The sequence below is a fragment of the Vicia villosa genome, linkage group LG5, assembly GCF_029867415.1.
Source record: "Vicia villosa cultivar HV-30 ecotype Madison, WI linkage group LG5, Vvil1.0, whole genome shotgun sequence".
In the NCBI taxonomy this organism is placed as follows: Eukaryota; Viridiplantae; Streptophyta; class Magnoliopsida; order Fabales; family Fabaceae; genus Vicia; species Vicia villosa.
This window is the reverse complement of record NC_081184.1, coordinates 115,575,550-115,600,996: the sequence shown is the minus strand read 5'-3', so window position 1 is coordinate 115,600,996 and position 25,447 is coordinate 115,575,550. Positions and strand designations below refer to the sequence as shown.

Sequence of the window (25,447 nt, the reverse complement as noted above, 5' to 3'; positions counted from 1 at the left end):
ATTTTCAAACTCAATTTGATCTCCCAATATCATAACTCTAACAACCTCCATGATAAAATCTACAAACAACACTTTATGCTCATCTTTATCTGACGCCTTAAGTGTCAAATGCCTTAGAAAATTAACCAAAGCTTTCCTCACACAAACAAAAATTCTTAGCAAGACTCGTCATAAAACCAACAACAAAGTCCTTATTTGAGATTTCGACATAAGAATAAGCGGAGATATAGACTTTAAAACTTCGACAACATTCTCTGAAGGTTCACCATGCTGTAGTTTCAAAACCTCTTTCCCAATCCTCGAACATAGAGTAACCAATTTACTATATTGAAACTCATTTTCATATTATTCTGTAGATGTTAAAGGAACATCATAAATGGTTTGAAAAACAGGAAGCAAAACCCTAATATTTTGTTTCTGTCTGGAATTTAGAGAAATAGGTTCAACTTCATTGTTTTCTCCTTTTTTTGTTTTGTTTTTGGAATTGTATTTTCGCTTGCGGGACTGTTGAGAGTTGTTGGAAGGTTGTCTAAAGAAGACATCCATCCTCTATATATTTTGGTTTTGATGAAGACGAGGATTATCAAAGGAGAAAAAGATCAATAGATTGATGACAAGTTATGATGGTTGATCATGACTAAGGTATACATTACAATTCATATTATATCACTTTGGATGCTCAAACATTCCTATCAAACTTCATCTATAATCCTCTGAAATATAATGCATTCAAACAAGTGAAACCTAACCATAAAATATTGCATTTTCACTTATGGTTCAGTGGTAATCAATTACAACTATGTCAAAATAGATTACAAGCTTTTAAAATTTGAATTTTCTGAATGTTACAAAACTCTAATTGATTACAACCTTACTCGTAATCAATTACGAGTTGAAATATGATAACTTTTCACAAAATAACATGTGTGCAATACTAGTCAAGGTTTCATGGAACCATTTCAAATTCATGCATCCATTCATAAGGGTTATTAATGGTGTATATAAAGCTCTATAAACCAGAAAACAAATATTCTCTTTCATAAAATCATTTTCATATAATTCAAACACTTTTTTTAAAGTGTTCGTACAATTTTAAGTTTTAGAACTTTTGCATAATTTCATATATTTTAAAAAAATTCTTTAAACATTATGAGCAATATAACTTTGAATTGTGATATAGATAAAGAAAAGATCAATCTTACACAAAATCATTTACAAATTGTGTGTTGTAACTTAGACATCAAGATTTGTGGTGATGAATTATTGTAAAGAAGAAATTATTGTTCTTTTTGTTTGTTTATGTATTAGAAGGTTGTAAAGAGGTTATAGTGAAGACTTGTACAAGAATTTAAAACATAGTGGATAACCCTCTAAGGAGTAGAAGGACTAGATGTACCATTGAGTTAATAAGGGAACCAATATAAATCTCTTGTGATTGTTATCTTTATGTCTTTAAAACTCTACACTTTATATTAATCATAAAGTATCATTCATATAATTTCTTCCGATAAAATTACAAGTTAAGAAATGTTGCACAAAAACGAGAAAAAAATCAACAATGCTAATTCACGTCACCCCTCTTAGATTGCGTCTCATAATTACATTTGGCATCACATCAAGAGTTAGGCAACTTACTCCTAAATTAGGGGAAAATGACTTTCGTAAAACCTTTCAGAGGAAAAGGCTCTAGCATCAACAGACCACCAAGTTTCACCGTTGAATGTTACAATTTTTGAAAGATTAGAATGCAAGTGTTTCTAAAATCACAAGGGATTGAAGTTTGAAAATCCATGAAAAATGGTCCCTTCATTCCTAGTATAGTTGAGGGTATAAATCAACCAAACTTGAAGATGCATAAAATGACAGCGATAAAAAGAAAGTTCTATATGTTAAGAAAACCAAAAACATAACAACATCTTTCTTAGGGATGAACAGATTATTTAGGGTGTCAAATTGCCAAACCGCTAAATGAATATGAGAAATCTTGGAGATAACACACAATAAAAGAGAAGAAGTAAAACGGTCTAGACTAAACACTTTCTCTCTAGAAAATGAGATGTTGAGAATGCTACTAGGAAAAAATATTCTAGATTTGCAAAAGTGGTTCACTCATTTGACAAACCATTTAACCGTTCTTGAAAAAAAATTCATCAATAATGAATTAAAAGGTCTTGAGATCCTTAACAAGTGCATGACAACCAAATGTGATAATTATTTCACAAAAGAAGAGTCTACTTTAGATGACATCGACGATATTTTTTAGAAAATCACCATAACACAAATTGAAACTTGGTAGATTAGAACAGCATGAAGAACATGGAAAGAAACATCAAAAATATATCTTTGAAAGTGGAATCCAACTATCCAAGTAAGTGTACAAATTGATGACTGAGATGAAAATGAAAACATAAATCTACTTATCAAGAAATTTAAAAAATTATTGAAAAGAGACAAAACTATGAAATTTGGTCAAGGAAAGAAATTTTCAAAGAGGAGGGAAAAATCTACTTGAAATCAAAATTTTACTTGCTTCAAATATGGAAAAAGGACACATCAAGGTTGATTTCACATCTCTTCAAAAGAAGAATGAATTTAAAAGAAAGAATGACATGATACCAAAGAAAGCCTACATTACACGAGAATATAATAAAGTAAATTCATCCTCGGATTCAGAGAATAAAGAACAAGCAAATTTTTCCTTGATGGCCTCACATTATTCCGACAACGAAGATAAAGAGATTAGTGATTTTAAATCTAATTACAGACCTTATTATAATGAATTACAGTACATTTTTTGAATTACATATTGGTTGTTTAAACCTTTCTAAAATGTGTATAAAACAAAATAAAATAATTTTAACTCTACAAATAAAGTTAATACCATATAAGTGGAATTAGACAAATTTAAAAGTTCATCATGCAATGATTGTAATTTTCTTGTCTTAAATATTGTTGAATTAAATCAAATTATAAAGAAATATGAAAATATCAATTTAGTTTAGAAAGTTTTTTAACTAGATAAAAAATATACAAATGATAGAAATAATCTTAGATAAGAGACTCAAAATAATATTTTATATATAACATTTCAGAATGTGTAAATTACAAATGAGATAATTTATTCTCATTATTTTTCTCACAATGTATTAAATGATTTGGAGCCTTAACATTTTCCTTGTCTGTCGTAAAAAATAAATAAATCATTTTCCTTCTTTCATTTTAAACAAACGTGCTAGCATGTTAACGATACTACAACAAAATTATCCGTTGCATCATCATCAATCTATTTCTGTTGCTTAACTTCGAGCTGGTAACTTAAAAAAAAAAACCTTTTATGCGCTTTTTTAATTCAAAAAATAATAATTCTATTTTCTCAAATAAAATATAATATTTTCGAAACTACCAAGTTTCTCTAAGAAGGATCCAAATCCCAATGAATCAACGAATTCACTTCTGAAATCTCGTTTTTCTGGTGAATCGGTGGCGTAAAACCAAACTCTTCACTCTGATTAGTTTCAGATTCGATTCATCCAAATGGATGCTATCAGAAAACAAGCTTCGAAGCTTCGAGAACAAGTCGCTCGTCAACAACAGGTTCGCACACGAAACCTATCTCGAAATTCATCTTCAGATCTCTCCATTTCTTCGTTGTTTCCATTCAAATTCATTTCACGTTCTTACAGTTTTTCTCTCATGCCGCTGTTTTCGCTAATCTGTTATTGTACCAGTTTTCAGTATTTCACGATTATAGTTTAGTTTCGGTTCTATAGAATTGTGATTGTGATTCTTGTTATCGTGGATTTGAAACTGCTTAATACTGTTGGATCTAACCGAATTCCACACTTGCATTGCGTAAATAAGTGATTAAATGCTATAGAATGAAGTTGAATTTTAAGCTTGTGTATGTTGCTGACTTTGAAATCACTGAGCGATGCCTAATTGTGTACTAGTGAATATGTATATCATCTATTATTATCTGTTGATTTTGATTTAAGGAGATTTAATTCGATTATTTTGTTTTTAGAATTTTTTCTGTTGTTTTTTCTTAGTTGTTCGTTCGTTTTGATTGCTTTGTTTATCAAGGTGTTGATGAAAATCTGAATTATTGCTATTCTAGGCTGTATTGAAACAGTTTGGTGGTGGTGGTTATGGAGGTTCAGATAATATGGTTACTGATGAGAGAGAGCTTCATCTACATCAGAGACTTGAGAAACTTTATATATCAACACGTGCAGGGAAGGTTAGTTTGCTGATTGATGGTGATCTGATGCTTTATTTAGATTTGAACTTCATTCCAAGGATGATAATGGAAACTGTTGTGTTTTCAGCATTATCAAAGGGACCTTGTTCGTGGAGTAGAAGGTTATATTGTTACTGGATCCAAGCAAGTTGAAATAGGTAAGTTTGTAAGTAATGATGGTTAATGAAGCTTCTGTATAGGTTTAATGCAATTAGTTTGCTTAAAATGTTGATGTTGAATTTATATGTTTTTTGTTAAATAGGAACGAAGTTGTCAGAAGATAGTAGGAAATATGGTGCGGAGAATACGTGTACGAGTGGGGGCACGTTGTGCAGGGCTGCACTAAGTTATGCACGAGCCCGTGCCCAAATGGAGAAGGAGCGTGGAAACTTACTAAAAGCTCTTGGTACACAGGTTAATTGTGTGTATGTTTGTGGCTTGTTATTTATGAGTTCATCAAGCAGCTACTTGTAATTGCTAGATTTTAATGTTCAAATCTGACTTGCAGAAATAATGATGTTTGTTTTTCTCATAACCTATCTGTTTTACTGAATATGAATGGGATTTACAGAATTGATCTTTGTTTGGAAAGCTTGGACCCTGTTTAGTATGAAAACATTTTCTGTATTTGTTTCCTAAAATTTATGAGTTTTACTTGCTAGCAAGAAGATACTAGACTCTTAAAGTAAACAATTGTGTGGATTTTTTAGAAACAATAAAAGTGCCAAAAGAGTTTATTATTTCCAAAAATGCAACATCCTTAACTAGTATTTCATCTTCTTTCCAACCCAATGGTTCATTTCAAGAGTCACTTATCTTCTTATTTGCTAATTAAATTAGGCACATATTTTAGAATATGAAAACAGAAAATGTTTTCACAAAGCAATGGTTTGTCCAAAAGCATGTCTCTATTTGTAACAGTAGCTTGGATTGTTTATTTACCAGTGTGTGATTTCCATCTCAATAACTCTGATTGAAATTGTATTCTATGCTGAATAGGTTGCAGAACCCTTGAGAGCAATGGTGATGGGAGCTCCGTTGGAGGATGCTCGGCATCTCGCTCAACGTTATGACCGAATGCGACAGGATGCTGAAGCCCAGGTATTATGGGATTTATCTTTCATTTGACTTTTACAAACTTGTTGCTTCTGTTTAAATTTCTCATCCACTCTGTAATCTTTGTCTTCTCCTGTGTTTCAGTACATGTTTTATGAATGATTGTACTTTCCTATATTGACTTGTATTTACTCTATTTTTTGAACCTAGACAGGCTATTGAAGTTTCTAAGCGCCAAGCAAAAGTAAGAGAAATGCCAGGCAATTCTGAGAATGCTATGAAATTAGAAGCAGCGGAAGCAAAGTTACAAGACCTGAAGTCAAACATGACTATATTGGGAAAGGAAGCAGCTGCAGCATTGGCTGCTGTTGAAGCACAGCAGCAGAGGTTAACCCTTCAACGTCTTATAGCTATGGTATTGCAGCTTTTCTTATATGATTCTGTGGTTCTTCAGTTCAGTGAAATTTTGGATCTTAGTTATAAGAGATCTCTTTTTAATGGAAAATTTTTAGTTGTTAATTGTTAGAATATATTTACACCCTTGACAGGACTTGAACCCTAGACCTCCAACTCCTTTTAACCCTTAGCTCAACTGTTTCAAGCTAGTTGAGTCATAACCGATCATAACTTCTAATTGTTCACACATTTTATTTCTACTAACGAAGGTTGAAGCGGAGCGTGCCTATCACCAAGTAGTCCTACAAACTCTTGATCAACTTGAGGGAGAGGTAAGCACTCACTTGTTTTATCATTTTGCTGTTCGATTTGTTTAGAGAAGTCAAATATTCCAATTGACATATCGGTAATTTTCTATGTTATAAATGTTTTCTATGTTATAAATGTATGATTATGTGCTACATGTATGTTTAATGATAGATGATATCCGAAAGACAACGAATTGAAGCCCCTCCTACTCCTAGTGTGGATAATAACATGCCACCACCCCCACCATATGAAGAAGTGAATGATGTTTATGCTTCTCAGACACATAATGGATCAACAGATAGCATGGGTTACTTCTTAGGAGAGGTTATTAAGAGACCTTTTCTTATACACAGAGTCAAATAGATATTAAAAATTCTAAAGCAAGTGGCTGCTTTCTCCTAGGTAACTTTTATTTACTCTTCATGCAGGTTTTATTCCCATACTCTGCTGTATCCGAAGTGGAGCTGAATCTATCTGTTGGTGATTATATTGTCATTCGAAAGGTTTGTAGCTTACTGAATCTGAGTATAACTATAGTTTTCTTCTATGAACCAAAGATGGCTTATCTCAATCTCTTTTGGGTTATTGATTTGTAATTTCAATCATCATTTCACTCGTGAGTTGGTAACAAATTAAAAGAAGTTTCAAAACTGATGCAGGAGTAACATAAGTAAAAATCATTTATTCCATTATATCTTAGTAAAGATGCGTTTAAGCTTAAGACAGCATGGTAACCTAATACAGAGTAACATGATTATGTTATCATTGATTTGTTTGTCCATCTATTTATGATATATATCTAGTGTGTTCCAATTCAAGTAGTTGTGGTTCACCATCTATTAGCTTAGCATCATTTTTAAAGAAAAAAAAAGGTCATATTTTCTTGTCACCTCAATATGTTTGTTGTGTTTTCAACAGGTGACAAACAATGGATGGGCCGAGGGGGAATGCAAAGGTAGAGCAGGCTGGTTTCCATTTAGTTACATTGAAAGAAGAGAGCGTGTTCTTGCAAGCAAAGTATCTGAAGTGTTTTAAATTTTTTTTCCTGCTGGGTTGGTTTCTTAACCAAGGGATTTTGTATGTGTGCATGTTTTGGCTATGTAAATCAAAAATTGATTTGTGATATAGATGCCAACTTTTCTATTGTGATTATTATTTTTATATATGAATGTTTTGCTATATGTTACTATTTAACTCCACTTCAAAAGAAGAACATTGTGGACTAATTATTTTGGATCTCCGTCTAATGAGTGGTTGACCTATGAAAAATGAATGAGCACTGATTCAATTGAGACTATCAAGACAACCAGTCCAATCAGCAAGCAGTGGAAGGTAGGGATCATTAGGAAACATAATCCTTTTCACTAGAATCCTTCAAATATTGCAGTATCCTCTGAGCAGCTTTAAAATGTTTTATTGTAGGTTTGCTTAGTAGTAACTGGCTTAGTTGTTGTGTGGCAAAACAAATGTCTGGTTGAGTTGTTAGATAAAGAAGCTTCTTAATCAATCTTCTCTAACTGGACATATCAAAATAAGGAGAACTTCATCTTGATTCGTGTTGAAGATGGATTGGAGGCTATTTATCTAGAATTGGATGGAAGTCAAGAAGACATGCTTTGAGATATTGATTCCTTTGGAGGTGTTTGTAGCCTCTAGTCCACCAAAACACGAAGTTTGGAGAAGAGGGGAAGAGAAGGTTTTGAAAATACTTTTTTTGTATTATGACTAAAGAAAAATACTTGCATGAACACAAACATAACAAGTGGTTTTACAAACAACTAGGGGTGTTCGCGGTGCAGTTTGGACGATTTTTACGTAAAAAATTATCCGAATCGCATGAGGAAAAAGTGTGCGGTTCGATTTGGTTCGGTTGACTTTTAGAAATAAAACCGAACCAAACCAATGCAGTTTGGATTGGTTCGTTTGGTTCGGTTTTTTTTTACAGAAATTTATTGAGTCATACATACGCATATTGATGACAACATAACTTTGTCTTTAGTCATTTATGCGTTATCAAATACCAACAAAATTCATCATATTTGGATAACAACTTTCCATTTAATATACGAAAATAATATTAGATAAAAGTGGAATAAAAAACATAAAATAGTAGGCATAAAATAATATCAAAAACAATATAATGAAATAGAATAAAAGAGGAGATGAAATATTAGAGAAGATGAAAAAAAAGAGCAGAAGAGATGCGATTAGACAAGAAGAGGAACATTAAAAACGTAATTAGAAAAGAGAACATTATTAGAATAAAAATAATAAGATGAAAAAGAAAGAACTTAAGAGATGAAAGACTAGAAAAGAATATGTGATATGTATTTGGAAAATAAGATGAGAAGAAGGTGCAATACCGCTATGAGAGATTTGAGAAGACCTAAACCAAAACCTTAAGTGTGAGGAAGAGAAAATCATTCGCAATAGTAAGGTTAAGGCATAATAGGTTTGAGTTTGGGTTGAATATAAGTTAATTGAAGTTTGTGGGGTTTTAACATAATGCGGTTTGGTTCGGTTTGGTTTGTAAAATACAAACCGAACCAAACTTCGTGGTTTGTTAAAAAATGGTCCAAGTACATCCAAACCAAATGTAGTTTTTTGCAGTTTCGGTTTGGTTTGGTTCGGTTTTGCGGTTTTCTATTGAACCGATTTGATTTTGAACACCTCTACAAACAACCAATCACAAATTTTTATTAATTAAAAAACAAAAATATTTGTTTTCTATCTCCTACTCAATCACAACCATCTCATGAATCCAATAAAAAAAAAAGTTAAATTTTAAATAAATTTAAAAATCTCCCTTTTCTTATTGGTTGTTCCTACCACTAATGATTTATGTGCGTATCCATGCAAGTTTTTCTCACGATTAAAAGTAAAATAATTTCAACCAATATTCTTTTATTTTTTCTCTATTATTCTTCCTTTTTTTTTTTTCCAAGCATTCTAAATTCTTAGTGCAGTGTTTGACTGAAAATTCGTGAAGGGGAATTTCCAGCTAAGACGATTTTTTCTGCAAAATCAAAAGGACTATAAATGAGGATTCACTCTTTCTAGTGAAGAAAAAATTATACGAGTTTTACTGAGTATATCCACGTTGTAGGAGGGAAGTGAAAAACATCTCTTACAACATGCGGCTATTTAGGAATATAACATGTTATTTGTTTATCTATTTAGGAATATTTATGCCATTTCGTAATTATACTTTGTTTTTCTCATATTTAATCTTTTTTATACTAATTTATTAAATAAAAATTCATTTTCTACTGTTTTTTTACTTTCTTTTTACTATTGTTTTTACAGAAAGCAAACTAATATATAACTTTAAAACTGATAAAACTTAACAACTCATTATTGAATATGAATATTCAATAAGATAAGATGTACTATCTAGGGGTGGCAAAACGGGCCGCCCGCCCCGTCTTATGCCCGCCAAAAAACGAGCGGGGCGGGCATGCCCGCCAAGTAAAATGGGCATAAAAGTCATGCCCGCCCCGCCAAGATGACGGGTTGGCGGGCGGCGGGCTTACCCGCCTATTTTTATTTATATTTTTTAATAGATTAATAGGCTTTTTTTACCTTTTAATTAAACTTTTCACTTATTTTTTAAAACAATTTTTTATAAAAGCAATTTTTTAACAAATTTACTTAAAAAAATATTACATATATTTATAAATAAATGTATAAAATAAACCATCAAGAATTAAAATTACTAGAATTAACTAAAAAAAAGAGTGAGTTTTGGAGGAGAGACGGGTTTTGGCGGGCGGCGGGCTTTGGCGGGGCGGGTATGGCGGGCGGCGGGTTTTTGCGGGGCGAGCTTTGGCGAGCGGCGGGCCTAAAATCTCAACCCAACCCGCCATTTTTTGGCGGGTGGCGGGCCGGCCCCGCGGGCCACGGCCCGTTTTGCCACCCCTAGTACTATCTACATAATGATATGTTTTGGGTTAATGCAATCTTTCGTGATTGTGGCATTTCTTTGAAAATGTCATTTATGTTAACTTGTTTTTTTGCAGTATTAAGAATTAATATAAGGGATTTTACGAAATAATAGTTATGTTATTTCATAATTATTTGATTCTTTGATATTTTATTTCTATTTTCTTTCATCATACTTTCTCTTACATAATTCCAATAATCTCATTTTTCAAGTGGAAGTTCTTTTCTTCCACGTACCACTCTTGGAGACAATTTAGAAAACATTTTACACTTGCGACACAACTTTGTGAGAACATACCATCTACTTGTACTATAAAATATATGGTTTCTAATTACAAAACAACGTTAGTCCAAGAACTTATGTGGAAACCCTACTTTATAATATAAATATTGAGTCACATTTGAATCTTGAGTCTTGTTGTAGATCCACGGAGATATACCTTTATAATAAATTTTTCAAGTGGAAGTTCTTTTCTTCCACGTACCACTATTGGAGACAATTTGAAAAATATTTTACACTTGCGACACAACTTTGTGAGAACACACCACCTACTTGTACTATAAAATATATTGTTTCTAATTACAAAACAACGCTAGTCCAAGAACTTATGTGGAAACCCTACTTTATAATATAAATATTGAGTCACATTTGAATTTTGAGTTTTGTTGTAGATCCACGGAGATATACCTCTGTAATAAATTTGAACAACATTATGGTACTATTCAATTTGTCGGCATTTAAGAGATTTTCAATTTTTCAAAAGATGTTTTTCTAACCCATTGGACAAGGTTAGCAATTCCTTAAATTTAATTGGTCTAGACTTTGGACAAAATTTTCCTCAAATCAAACCAATCAAGCATGTACCCACCCTAAGCCAAAAATAAATAGGTCAGGCTCACAAGTTTGAACTTTAGATTTGTCGTCACTCCTCAAATCTAGATATATTGACCACTTTAAAAATAAATAGGGTCAATTTAGATACATTGACCACTTTAGCTAGGTTGTAGACTATTTGTGAATTATGCACAAGTTTTTTTTTAAGGAAATTTCTTTATCCACCTCCCTATCTTCTTGGTGACCCCTGGTGAAAACCCTTAAACGCTCCTATACTTCGAAAATGCATTTCCGAAGTGCAAAAAAAGGTGTTTTCGGAGATGCATCTCCGAAAACACCTTTTCTTTTTCAAATTTTTTCTTGTTTCGGAAATGCATATCTGAAAACAGTATTTCGGAAGTGCATTTCCTAAATACTGCGCGTTCTGCAGATTAAACAAAACAGCCCCCCCCCCCCTCCAAAAATCATTTACCCTTAATCATTCAAAACTCAAAAAATTCGTCTGAAGCAATTGCATAACCACCAAAGGCAAATTCAAAGATCATCAAAGGCTACTCCAAAGGCTCTTAAACTACTTCTAAAGCAACTCCAACAACACTTAAATCTGTAAGTTTTCTAAACTTTCAATGTAGGATTGAAATTGATATTAGGGGTGTTATAGTGTAGTTCATTTAAGTTATTACATGTCACTGGTGTTGTTTAGATAGGATTATTGGGGTTTTGACGCACTTAGGGCAAGCTTTTGTGTTTTCTGCAAAAATGGAGTCGCGGCTGTTTTCGGAAGTGCATTTTCGAAAACACCTCCCTGACCAATTTCGGAAATGCACTTCCGAAGTTGACCTAGAAAGTTTTTTTTATTTTCTTGATTGTTTCGCCTTCTAACCTGTTCGCTTATGAATTTCAATTGTTTCAGGAATATGGCAGGCAACCCAGCACGCATCAGACAGGGGAGAGAGACACAGACAGCGTCTGCTAGACGCGAGCGGACGGCGCAACTGGCATCAACGCAGAGACGGGGTCATTTCCGAGTACCCATGTAGATGGACGAGGGTACTTCCTCATCTGGATCGAGGAGTCGTCTGGCTCGAGTCTCTTCTTCCTGTCAGCAGGAGTTACGAGAGGAGGAGGAGGAGGAGGCAGTTAGATACCAGGAGGCGGGGGAGGAGGAGGCAGTTAGATACCAGGAGGCGGAGGAGGAGGTACCGGATATTGACCCTCCGCACGGGGAGGAGGAGGGCTACCCGGGAGGGCCCAGTGACATGTCTGTGCTGAATTCGTACCACGAGCACGTCGCTCGACGTGTCTGGGAGGGAGAGGTATTTTTTATAATTTGTCCGACTTTATTATTTTAATCTTTTTTTATTTAGCTTTTTATTCCCCATTTTCTTAACGGTCTATTAACAATGTTTTTTGTTTTGTTTTTGTTGTAACAGGAGAGACAGACTTTAAAAATGGTGAACCACGTCCGGAAGATTTTCGGTCTCTTTAAACCTGAGGCGTAGTGGTTTAACGACACGGTGACAACTTCAGGGCTAGGTGGGTTGTGCATGACGGGGTATACCACCATCAGCCACGACATGCAGGGGGCCTTTGTCGAGCGGTGGCACAGGGAGACGTCTTCTTTCCACTTACCGGTTGGGGAGATGACGATCACCTTGCACGATGTGTAGTGTCTTCTCCACTTGCCGATTAGGGGGATGCTGCGGGACCATTCCCGGATCCACAGGGTCGATGCGATCGAGTGAATGACGATCTATCTAGGTATGGAGCCAGATATGGCTGATTTTGAGTGTCGAACGACAAATGGGCCTCATATCCGGTTCTCCACATTGAGCGATTATTACAAGCACCACTTGGTGGCGGCGGCCGAATCCGAGGATGCGGAGAACGGCCTATTTAAGGAGTATCACCGTGCCTGCGCTCTCCGATGCTGGTTCATGTTTTTGGTAGGCACTGCACTCTTTGTGGACAAGAGTGTAAGATACGTCGACGTGACCTACCTCTGCTACCTCATGGACTTGACTACCGTTCACCAGTGGAACTAGGGGTCAGCTATTCTGGTATGCTTATACCAGAAGCTGAATGAGGCCTCCAACTGGAGGACCAGGCAGTTGAGCGGATCCGCCACACTCTTGACGGTACGTTTCATTTTAATTGTTTCACATTTATTTATGGTTCGTATTTATTTTTAATATATTATCGTGTTTGTGTTTCAGGGCTGGATCATCTCCTACTTCCCCCGCATTCACGGCTTCGCCATTGATCCGGCGTACGAGGACGCCATGCCCAAGGCCGCCCGATACGTTCTCCAAAGGGGGAACAATGCAGTGGGACCATATCGTGGGTACCTCGACCGCACAACTCACGATGACATCACTTGGAGGCCATTCAGTGACTACACTACTGTTGTCGCCTTTGACCGCATCTAGTTATATTCTGGCTGGTTGGCATGCGGCAGTTTGGATTTGTGTAAATGATACCTAAGTCACCTTTTGAGGCTGCTCCCGACACAGTTACCCGAGTGGAGCTCACTGGCATATTTGCGGATTGGGAGCGTCATGTGGTCCCGGAGGAGTATCGTCGCATGCAGATCACCCAGGACTGGCACAATGTGGAGGGGTATGTCACATGGTTTTATCTGATGTCACATCCTCTGATGACAGTCGACGCTCCCGGCACTCCTAGGCCAGCATACGAGGAGCTCCTGGAGAACCAGCAGGCCGAGGATGACCATGTCATTTATCTCCTGCCGATCTGCCAGCGGATAAAGCTGCTTGGGCGTGACGCGTTGGATCGAGGTATCATGTATAAGGGCGGTCCAGAGGCAGTCGCCGTGGTGGAGAGGATCGTCGGTGACGCGGGCCGTGCGACGACATATAGGAGGCAGAGGAGGTCTCAAGGAGTGAGAGTTAGTCATACCCAGTAGGGGTTCGGGTTTATTTTTCTTGTATCCGGATTGTATTTCGCACACTATTACTCGTTTTGTATATATATTATTTGGATTTTATTTATCATATTAGTATTTTATGTTGATATGTCATTTATTTTGTTCGGCGTTTTCGTTTAATTAAAAATACAGGACTGTTAAGAAAAACATAAAAAAAAAAAACACAATTTCTGCATAATTCGGAAGTGCATTTCCGAAACCCCCCAAAATATGAAAAAAGGTGTTTTCGGAAGTGCATCTCCGAAAACACCCCCCATTTGATATTTTCGGAAGTGCACTTCTGAAGTCTGGGAAAATTTAAAAAAAAAAAAAAAAAAAACTTCAAAGATGCTTATATTAAAAAGTAAAAACAAAGACGTCAATGATGATTATTTAAGAGTAGTTTCAAATATGATTTATGCACTCGTAAAAGTATATCGATGTAACTTTATCGGCAAAAATCAGCAAAGTCTTGGTATTATGGATTATGTGCGGATTGATTACTTGTATATTGTCTATTCCTTTCTAGTCATCTCTGTATATATATCAAGGTTTGAAAAAGATAGGAGAGGAGTCTAGAGGTTAATTTCACCTTTTCCAAGCTTTTATGTGATGGTACTAATACCAATTCACTGCATCTCATCAAAACTTTACGATTCATGTGTTTAAACTAAAGTAGTATTAGAATGACTGACCTCCTGAAAAGCTTTTGTATTGCATCTTATCCAGATTTTTTTAGCTAAAAGAAAGGGAGGGAGGAGGGAACTCCAACATATATATAATCAACTGACAATGCCCATAATAACAAACTATAGAGGTAAAGTTAAATCCAACAGAGGAAACTAGGAACTATATCTATTTCTACTATTCAATTCAAATAGAATACACAATTTTCAAACTGCATGCATCAAAATATCACTCCCATGCATGTAAATTCACTTTTGGTGAATGGAGCATCCTACTGGCGTTCCATTGCTATCCATGTAAGCAAAAGGCAAGAAAACCAGTTGCTGCAAAAGCGATTTTAACAAATTCATCAGAAAAGATAACTTGCAACTTTTGTTCATTTCTTACGTATTCTGCCATACATTAAAAATAACAAAGGAATTATTTACCGAAAAAGCTCACAGAACTTACATCAGTTACTATGATGGTTGGCGGAGAGATAAGCAAAAATGATGGAAAACAAGATGACCAGTATGAAAATCTGCAGAGAGGCTTTAAATTAGCTCATATTTTTAGAAATGAGGGACCAAGGTAAAACAAGAAAAAGGATAAAAATAAATGTACCATAGTCGGGCCATATCCGCTCTCATTCCCCAAAACATAAGATTTCCTGCTTAAATCAAAGAAAGGCATGTTAGACTGTCAATGGTAAAAAGATATTTTTTGAAGTATTTGGATATTTGTATATGCCTTTTGGTTAGGAGACCAGATTCTCTGCAAGTTTTCTGTATAGCTTCCAGCCTGCTCAATGTTTTTGTTGCATTGGGGTCATGTTTGTCAACCTACAATGGAAAATGATTAATCCATTTAGAAGGAACAAGCCAGCTTTATAAATATATCCTTGAAACAGAAAAACAGCTTTAGTTACACGGTGGAATGTTACTTAAATGGGCTGTGTAACAACAGCAGTATTTTAATAATCCATTTCTAAAAAACCATCAAAATATATTTTAGAGCTATGGAATTGAGGGTGGGTGACGATTACGAGTTATATAATGTTTTGTTGGGAAAATAACAAATCAGTATCAAAGTCAGGCAGGAAAGCTTTCAGTGGACGTGTGTAAGCCAAATCATATGCAAGAGGGGGTCTATATGCATCAACTACTCGTCACCCATTCGCAACTAACGATTAATGTGTTTGCTATTATAAAACATAAAATAGGAACATTATCAGGTATAAAACATGAATATCATCCACATTCGTATGTTACAAATTTAATCATACTTTGTTTAGGACCAGGGATGCTTCATACCTTGGACTCCAACATGGAAGAAAAATCAAAGAAAGCCCCATAGACATCAGTCATAGTCTTTGTTCGGTCAATCACTTTGGCAGTTAGACCTAAAAATCGTAACCAAAAAAAAAAAGATAACAGCTAGTTCAACTTCCTCTTTCTTTAAAGAAACAAATTGTGACAATGGGCAAAGAATACCAATAGCAACACATCAGTCCATTATAGTTCCCAGATAAAAAAAATTCAAATGAAATGAGGAAAGGAAACTATACAAATGCCTAAAATATTGAATATAGATCAAGTATTATTATTCCATTTAAAAACTACGAATGTTCGCTATAAAATTTCAGTCCGTTGTCTTCCAGCACTTAACCAACATCCATACGGATAGATGCTACAAGACATGTAGTTGCGAAGTATTTAGATTTTAATATTTGAACACCCTAGATCCAATTAGAAAACACAAGAAAATATGTTTAATGACATTGAGCAGGTCCACTAGTATAAAGTAACATGGAATGCAAATTACAATAACTTACTATCCATGAGTACATACAGTTTTCCCAGTCTTAATTCAATTTTAGCCTAATGTTTAAAAGCAGCAAAAACAACCAAGTCTTTTCCCACAAAGTGGAGTCGGCTACATAGATCAAACTACGCCATAATGTTCTATCAAAAACCATGTTTAGCATGCAACTAAAATAAATTACAAGAAAACCATATCAAAATATTTGTTCTTACCTCGCCTCATTTTAACTACACCTCTGAAGACACCAATGTTGTTGTAGCATATTGCAAGTGTTCCAATTGCCATTATCTGTTACAACATACATACATCAAATAAGCATTAAAGTTACTAGAAAAAGTATGAAAATAGACATTATAGATACATAATCATTAGAGATTAAATACATATCAAGAGGAAATAATATAGAAAAGAAAGAAAAAAAGAACTCTCAAAATGTATGAAGGAAAAATAAGATTCACGCAAAAATCCTATTAAACCTAGAAATTCCTCAACCAAAGTACTATTACTTGATTTAACTGAAATGTGAGGCCAATACCAAGAGAGCTACACCACTTCTGCTTTTGGAACATCAGCAGCTTGAAAAAAAATTACTCTTATTCTGTGTCATATTGATTAACTTAAAACAGAAATATGTATGCTTAATTTAGTTATATCAATTAATTTCCATTTAGTAGTGATTTATGATTAATTTGAGTGTTAACGTAGTTTAATTTGTGCGGTATTTAGCTTTTAGATAAATGATTTATAACTTAAACATGCACAAAAAACATGTGTTTAAAATGTGATTCAATTCAAAATATCATGCATTGGAACCATTTTAAGATTCAAAATTAAACCCAAGAATTTAATCACCATTAGAAATAGTGTATGTTCTTCTCTAGCATGCCTGCCCTGAAGTGCTGATATTTCAGCACCAGTGCGCAATGTGAACAATTGATAATCCTTTTTTGCCATGCTAGTGTTCGCTCAAACCTCAGCACTCCAGCACTCAAATTCTAATTTTTGATATTCAATCCAGTGTCATAGTGCTAGACTCACTTGCAGCAAAATGACTTTTTTTTAATAATCCATTTCTTCCATGCTAGTGTTCGCTCAAACCTCAGCAATCCGGCACTCAGATTCCAAGTTTTGATTTTCAAGCCAGTGCCATGGTGCTAGACTCACTTGCAGCAAAATGAATTTCTTTTGAAAATGAAGGGGGCATTAGAGGGACTTCTTTTGGAGACCCACAAGGACATTTTTCCCTTTTTCTTCACCTCTTCTACCACCTTCCTTTCTCTTCTTCTCCAGTCTTATTTTCTCCTTTCTTCTTCCCCCATCTCCACCCCTCCCCCTTTTCTCCATTTTTATCTTTTTCTTTTTTCTTCTCCCTCTTTCTTAATATATTCAGTCTCTGAACCTCCTCATCTCAAGCTTTAACCCACTCTCCCATGATTTTGGCCACTCCATTTGCAATATTCAGTTCCACCTAACTAGGTATCTCCTTGATGCGTCCATCTTCATGCTCAAGTTCTCTTTTCTGAATTTTTGGTAAAACACTCGAGGTAAGCAAAGATTTGCATGATAGTATTACTATCACGGATCTCTTAGGCAGCACTGAACTTAAGATAGAATAATATAATATATTTTCATATTCTGTTTGAACTTGAGTAGGAAACCGCTATTGGTTGAGCTCTTCTAAAACATAACATGAGATGCAAATCAATAATACTTCAAACTGTTGACAAATGATGTACATTCTACATAACACTTAAGTAATAAGTAATAATTAAGTAAAAGAACAACACCTGAGGAATAGCACAAAAGCGAAATATAGAGGGGTCTCGTAATGCAGCCATGTATTTTAAGCTATCTTCAGCATGCAACAAAGCATTAGTGACCATGTCGTTTAAGCACTGCACAGCCTTAACGGAGTTTTCCTCATATTTCAAGTCCTGGATGAAAAAAAGAACATTCAATTGAAATACAAAAGAAGAAAATTATACATTTGACAATCATACATACAATATTAAAAAGACACTCATGTGAGTATAACGTAACAGTATGCAAAGAAAGCTGTTTTACCATCACACTCTCAAGTTTTACAAATTCATCTGAGAATCGTGAAATGGGGGAGAAAAGGGTGAAAGAATGATTTAGGTTGGATAGAAATTCTTATAGAGCCAAACCTCAAGTTTGCTAACATATTTACTCCAGATCTGCCGTGGCCAAAACATGCGTGACTTTGGTATCTCATTGATGTCTTCCAGATAATCTCTAATAATGTTGGTTTTCTGCAATCCCAACAGGTTAACTGGATTGTAAGTATATATTTGTGAGCATATGGTGTTGCTACTTGCTATATATTACTTTCATGATACCTGAAGAAACAAACCCATTGAATTTGAAAGGTCGTCTGTTGCCAGATCTTCTGTACCAGAGGCGTAGAAAAGTTTTGATAAACCAAGCCCAACAAGTCCTGCCACATAGTGGCAATATTCATCGTAGTCATCAATTGTTTCTACCTACAAATAAGTATTGCATCGAAGTATTACAAAAAGTGTTGCATTTTATAGTAATACTACTCTGCATGACTATTTGTTCACAGTTGTCACGACCTCTTCATTATATTCCCCTCCCCCTTAAATCGTTAAAAATCAAACTACCAGAAGCCACATGATCAAAAAGAATAATGAACATCATAGCAGTCTGTCAATCGCAGAGGTTAACCACATCAAATGTAACTAACATTAATAAATGGAAATATATGCAGAATAGAATATGTGTATAACTTACCTCCTTGCAAATAAATTTGGCCATTCCAGCACCCATTCTTTTGGTAATGTCTTCAATTGCATCCTGGTAGCTGCAAAATTGATTGGCCAACATTTAATTTTACATCATAGACTGCAAAACCAAAACTCTTCTAATCACATACACCTAAGAAAAGCTACAAAAAGGAGTGAATGCATAATTCACATAGCACATCTCAAAGACCCAGACCAGATCAGCTGTTAAATACCTTTAATTTGAAAAACATAAAAACCCAGACAAATCAGAGAACAGAACTTTTGAGTCTTCGGTTTATTTTACATGAAATCCTATCAAGGACCCAGTGGAATAGGAATTGACAGCTCACTAGCATCAGATGAAAATAGATATAATATAGAAAGCTATATGATATAACATGGAAGCAATTGATAGTTTAAAACTAAGACAGATGTATCACGGAATATCAAAGTGTGTTCAAGACAGATGTGCAAAGATAAAAGAACTAACTTCTTTCCAAGTTCCAGAAAAGCCGTTGAAACATGATGAAACTGGTCCATTAGAACTTTGTACTCCTTCGTACCGCCTTGTTACATAAAAACAATTAGCATGGTGATTAGCATCAATAAAGTTTGAGGCATGTTAACCTTAAAACTATTTTCCAGAAAATTGACGAAGACTGTCCCCAAAATCCTTAAAAGCAACTGCTATGGGAAGTAAAGCACGTTTTAAAATCCAATCTAATTACTAGAAAACAATTTAGATGTGACTAAATTGAATTTTACAAAGTCAATCAAAAGATACATGCAACAAATTGTAAAGGAATTTTTAAAATTTTATCGGATCTTATCTTACTCGGAATGGGATCAAGATTTTTAAATAGAAAGGAGCAAAAAGAATATGCATACTCACATCCAAAGTGCCAATCATGATCGTAGATGTGGCGATGAAAAGCTATTAGTATCGGAACCTTGACATCTGTCTCTACACTAGTATCATCCTCTGCCAAAACAATTCAAAAGTATTAGATCCTCGCAGTTTCTGAAGAATGAAACAGTCTTTCAATCAGAACAGTTTGAGATTCAAATATATAAAATTCATATTCGAAACGCGATAACCGCAATATAGATAGCGAACGCATAACAGGTTTACACTTAGTTTCCAAACTAATTTTGTCTGAGATAAATCAATCAGACTAGTATTTAACAACCAGAATTTTCCATATATAAATAAGATAATAAATGATTTTGATACTTAATAATCAATCGAAAAGCGGTGTTTAGGATATTCGAGAACAAACCAACGGTATCAAGAGCACGAAGAACCAAATAGAATATGCAAACCTGCAAAAAGCCATAAGCAACTTCAGATAAACAAAAAAAAAAAAAAGCAAAAAAAAAAAAACGGAACGATTGAGAATTGAACGAAACTAACGGCATCGCGAAGCTCGGGACGAAGCTGCTGAATAACGAGACCGAAGCTTCTAGAAACTTTATGAAGCATAGAGTAACAGAATCCCCAATGCGGTTCCGGCGGGATCTGCTTCTCGGCGTTCCTCGCCGCGATTTTGAGCTTCAACAACGGATACAAATCATCTGGATTCTTCAGAATCACTCCCAAAATTCCCATCTCGTTCTGTTTCTAGAAAAAACAATTTACCTTTCTTTCTTCAGGAATTGAAATATCAATGGCGAGAAATTGCGAGCATTTGAATTTTTGTCACTATGTATTGGATCTTTGTTAATAGCAATAGGCCGGTGATTGTGATTGTGATAATTTTGGAAATTGGAATTTTTTTTTTTTTTTGAGGTAGGAAAATATTGATACCAACTACTATTTCTCGTTGAGTTTCGTTCGTACCGTTCGAGATTTGTAGTTTCGTTTGGCTCTCGTGGTTAACTAAGAAATGCACTCGGGTTGGATATTAGAAGTTTTTTTTTGTGGAGATTTATAAGTGTAGTTTGTGTTGTTTTTCAAATACTATTATAATAATCTTTCTTGACAGCTAGATATGCCTACCTTTTAAATGATTTTAGAGATATGCCTATTATATCATTTATATGTTATTATGTTGTATACTCCATCTCTCGATTATTATAAGCACCTCTGATATTTTATATTTATTTTAAAAATTCATTTAAAATGTTGATATATCAATATGTGTAGTATGGTTGTGCAAAAATATGGTTAATTGAACCATATTCCTAATTTGAATTGCATTGAACCACAAAAAATTTGAACCACTTAAATGGTTCATAAACTGAACCATATATTTTAAACAATTCAGTTAACCAAATTTAAGTTAAAAACCAGTTTAAACCGTTTTACTAATTGTTTTTAAAACATAAAAAAACACTTTTTAATTAAAAAATTTGATTTATTTATTTTTTCAAAATTAAGTTTAAAAATAGTGCTACCATATTTCAATTACTTGTACACCAATATGGTAAAATATGAAAAATGTGATAAAAATATATATAAATAATTAATTTATATTACATTTAAAATTGTACAATTATAATTAATTATTTAGATAAATTAATGATAATTAGACCCAATAATTAAAAAAATGCATTGAATATTCATATAGAAAATCTAGTATCACCATCTAGAGAAGTTAAAAAGAAAACCTGTGTGTGTTGCTTGCAAAAGTATTTATCAACACATTTATTTATCAACACATAAAGTCATAAACTATTGCCACATATCCTACGTGTGTGTTGCTTGCAAAACTGGAAAAACAAAACCGGAAAACAATCCACTTCAGGAACTGCGATCATTGAAAAATGTAATTGAAGTTCGGTTTGCATGTTATAATTAACAAACAAATTTTAGGTGGTAAAAAAATATAATATTTTAATAAAATATTAAATGCAGTAGTAATATTTCAGGTGGTAAATAAAATAAAAATAAAGTATTAAATGCAGTAGTAATTATTTCTACATATAATTTAAGAGTTTAAAGGTAGTGCACTGACAGTGTAAACAAATTTTACACATACATCCAATCAAAATCCTTACATGTCATATTAATTTTTTTTAATTAAAATTATGTTTTACTTAGATATTAATTTTTTTTAATTAAAATTATGTTTTACTTAGATACATGGTTGTGATTGGTTGACAGTGTAAAAATATTTTACACTGTCAGTGTATATCCCTTTTTCTCATAATTTATATACTGTAGTAATTATTTTTACATATGATTCTAATAATCGATTTAGTAACTGGTAAGTACAACAAACTTATAAATCATTATTATATATATATATATATATATATATATATATATATATATATATATATATATATATATATATATATATATATATATATATATATATATATATGTATAACAATTTTGAAACAATTTGTAAAATAAATCTTCAATCGAAAAAAAAAACTAGTTTTTAACTACAAATTGGTTTTAAACTAGTTTATAACTAAAAACTGATTATAAACCAGTTTATAAATACAAACTGGTTTTGAACCAATTTAAAACTGAATTGAAACTGTTTTACTAGTTAATTGGTTTTTTATTAAAATGGTTTTCAAAAATTGAACTGAACCATTTATTTGGTTCAGTTCAGTGCAGTTTATGAACCACGAACACCCCTAATGTGTAGTTTTAATTTGGCATGTTCAATGATAAATTAGTACTATTAATGAGAGACGGGATAAATTGCATAGGCATTTATATATTATTATCCAGATTGATAGAATGCAAGCTTAGGGGTAAGAGAGATGATGAGACTTTGAAGATTGATATTAGTAAATGTTTCTGGTGATTAAAGATCCATTAAAACCGACACATTTTATGGGCTTAATCTAGTGAGTGTGTCAAGTACTCTCCGACAAGGTGATCTTCATTCTTGGGATGTCGCACAAAAAAATCATCTCCTTTTCGTCTAAAATGCCTCCTTTTCGTCTAAAATGTTGATCTACATCCAACGATCGTTCGCACACCACGCGAGGATAAATCGAGGATAATTGTAATAGTCTCCACTATAAAGTGTGACCTAGAGTCACACTCATGTATTTTTTTCACTCACACTTGCAATAGTTCCGCCTTTCTCAAATACTGACCTAATCGTTTGAATATTAAGCTTTTATCAGGTACCCCAATATGATCACTAAATAACCATAACAACTACATTGGAAGCCTTCCTATGATAGTCGTCATCAATCTCTCATCTACTTTAGTGGCACCGTCCGTAGGAACATTTTATTATTCTCACAAATGTTCATTCAAGTTTTTCACTTGTGCAATCACAAACCTTTCTTGTTAACAATTTTGACAACCGTCTCATGATTATTTTTCCAGTTATCGTCTTTGATGCCTATTTGAAGCTATATCGTACTCACAACACAACTCGTTATCTTTAATTAATTGTTGATATTCTTCAAGATAACCCTCAACCGGTTCTCTCTATCGTTAATGAATGTCCTCAAACTTCCTCCATGATTTTATAACCACCAAGTCACAAAACTCATTCAATTCCTACATGATCCAAAATTGTGTGTAATGATTTAAAAGGTTGGATCTTTAAGAAAGGCTTGAGGTTATAGACTAGATGTTTAGAGAGAAGTTGGGATTAGAAGAACCATTGAGTATTGTGAACTACTTGGACGAGCTCAACCATAAATCAACTAGGAAGAGAAATTAACAGCTTAAGACATGGAGAGGATCAAGACATTCGGGAGCCCATTTGAAAATAAATAATGTGAAGACACGGATATGGAAAGGAACAAGGGACCCTGGTCCTGGTTTTCAAAGTACGCCTCATTTAACACATCTAGTGAAATATTTCTGCAAAATTGTGCTAACATTAAATTCAAATAATTCAGGGTGAAATACCTACAAGTCGTGAAGGAGTCAACATGTGCTGGAAAAATGTATTGCAAGTTTCATAAGTATTATGGAGATGACACTGACAAGTGCATTCATCTAAAGGATGTCATTGAAGACCTTATCAAGAAATGAAGACTTGGTAGATATACCAAGGAAGAAACCTAGAGATGAGACAATAAGAGGCACAAATATTTTCCGCAAAAAGATACTCCCTCCGTTTTTTATTATAAGTCGTTTTGAAAAAAAAAATTGTATTTTAATATAAGTCGCTTTACAATTCCAATGAATAATTAATGATATTTTTCCTATTATATCCTTAAATATTTTTATTATTCTCTCTCCTTTCAATTATGTAGTTTTATCTTCCACATGTCATTAATGATGGAAAATTTTGTAAAAACCTTCATAATTTCTCATTTTCACACAAGAGTTATTATTTTTCTTAATATGTGTGAAAAGTCCAAAACGACTTATAATAAAAAACGGAGGGAGTACTCATTGAAGAGAATCTTCGCGCATTAAGTGTTCCTTTCTCTAGGGGGCTACCTTTCCTAGGAAGATAATAGAAGCAGTGGAAAAGCTCGATAACGAAAGAGATAGTAGTGATGAATAAAATCATGAGAGAGGAAAATAACCTTTTAGAACCTCTATCTCAGACGATTGGCACTTTATTTCATCTATCACATGAGGGTTCCCACCACCAAATATGTCATCCCAGAGAAACCTTGAGAGGAAAATAGCTTAGTTGTTGTTCATTAATCGAAATCGGAAGTTCTATTCATGCAAGATTCATGAAAATTTCATTGTAGGCTTTAGAGACAACAAGAAGGTTGGAGGTATCCCAAACAATATATTTCCATTAGTAATAATAGTGACCATGGTAAATTTTTATGTTTCATGAATTCTCACTAACAAAGAGAATTCATGTGATATTATGTATGCCGAATGATCACCAAGCTAGGCTTGAGAAGAGAAGCTTTGTCACCTTACATGGGAACAAATTTGCTAGGTTTCAATGGAGGGGTAAACCTATCCTTGGGGATTTGTTTACATTTTGGTTACCTTTGAAGAAATAAACAATGCTAGGACGACAGACGTCCAAATCCTAACAGTGTTATGCAAAATAATCTACAATTGCATTCTGGGGAAACCCTTCACAACGACTTTGGATGTAGTTTCATCCATTGTTCATTTAAAGATGAAATATAACAATGTCAATGACAAGGTGATTAGCGTATGTGTAGACCTTGTTGGAGTCCATATTTGTCACAAGGCCCTGTAGAGGATCCTAGATGTAGTTATCGTCTAGGCAAATGAAAGAGTTGTTGTTAGAAATAGTATCTTCAGGACTATCCCCTCGCTTTTCCACGGGGAATTCCATATCTCCTTTATAAAAGGCCCCTACTAGAATCTCGCAAAGACGTTCATGGATAGTACAGTTAAAGGGGCATGAAATAGTACTTAACCTTGAATCTCTTGAAGTTATCCATGTATTCGCCAAAAAAAATTGACCTTATTTCAAGGAGATTAAATCTTGAATATGGTTAGGATCAACATACCTCCTCAATACACGGAACAAGTGAAGAAAACAAGACATCCATGGGCATGATATTCTTGTACTTAGACTAGTGTTGGAAAATTATCACAAAAGCCC

The 25,447-nt window shown here is 34.1% G+C and overlaps 2 protein-coding genes across 2 annotated transcripts; one reads left to right on the top strand and one right to left on the bottom strand.

Annotated features, from left to right (window-relative positions):
- The first annotated feature begins 3,323 nt into the window (after nt 1–3,323).
- Nucleotides 3,324–7,180, top strand: LOC131602107 (SH3 domain-containing protein 2-like). Its single transcript, XM_058874111.1, has 10 exons — nt 3,324–3,594; nt 4,118–4,240; nt 4,329–4,398; nt 4,503–4,654; nt 5,240–5,341; nt 5,511–5,711; nt 5,962–6,024; nt 6,173–6,325; nt 6,430–6,504; nt 6,920–7,180. The coding sequence occupies exons 1-10, from the start codon at nt 3,535–3,537 to the stop codon at nt 7,034–7,036; spliced, it is 1,116 nt and encodes a 371-aa protein (XP_058730094.1). The 5' UTR covers nt 3,324–3,534; the 3' UTR covers nt 7,037–7,180.
- A 7,275-nt stretch (nt 7,181–14,455) lies between these two features.
- Nucleotides 14,456–20,879, bottom strand: LOC131602106 (squalene synthase 2-like). The gene is made up of 14 exons (XM_058874110.1): nt 20,377–20,879; nt 20,243–20,285; nt 19,855–19,944; nt 19,453–19,528; nt 18,970–19,039; nt 18,555–18,698; nt 18,363–18,467; nt 17,982–18,128; nt 16,407–16,482; nt 15,684–15,772; nt 15,121–15,212; nt 14,995–15,040; nt 14,842–14,911; nt 14,456–14,714 (listed from the first exon to the last, which is right to left on the bottom strand). The coding sequence occupies exons 1-13, from the start codon at nt 20,569–20,571 to the stop codon at nt 14,843–14,845; spliced, it is 1,242 nt and encodes a 413-aa protein (XP_058730093.1). The 5' UTR covers nt 20,572–20,879; the 3' UTR covers nt 14,456–14,714; nt 14,842.
- Nucleotides 20,880–25,447: the final 4,568 nt, after the last annotated feature.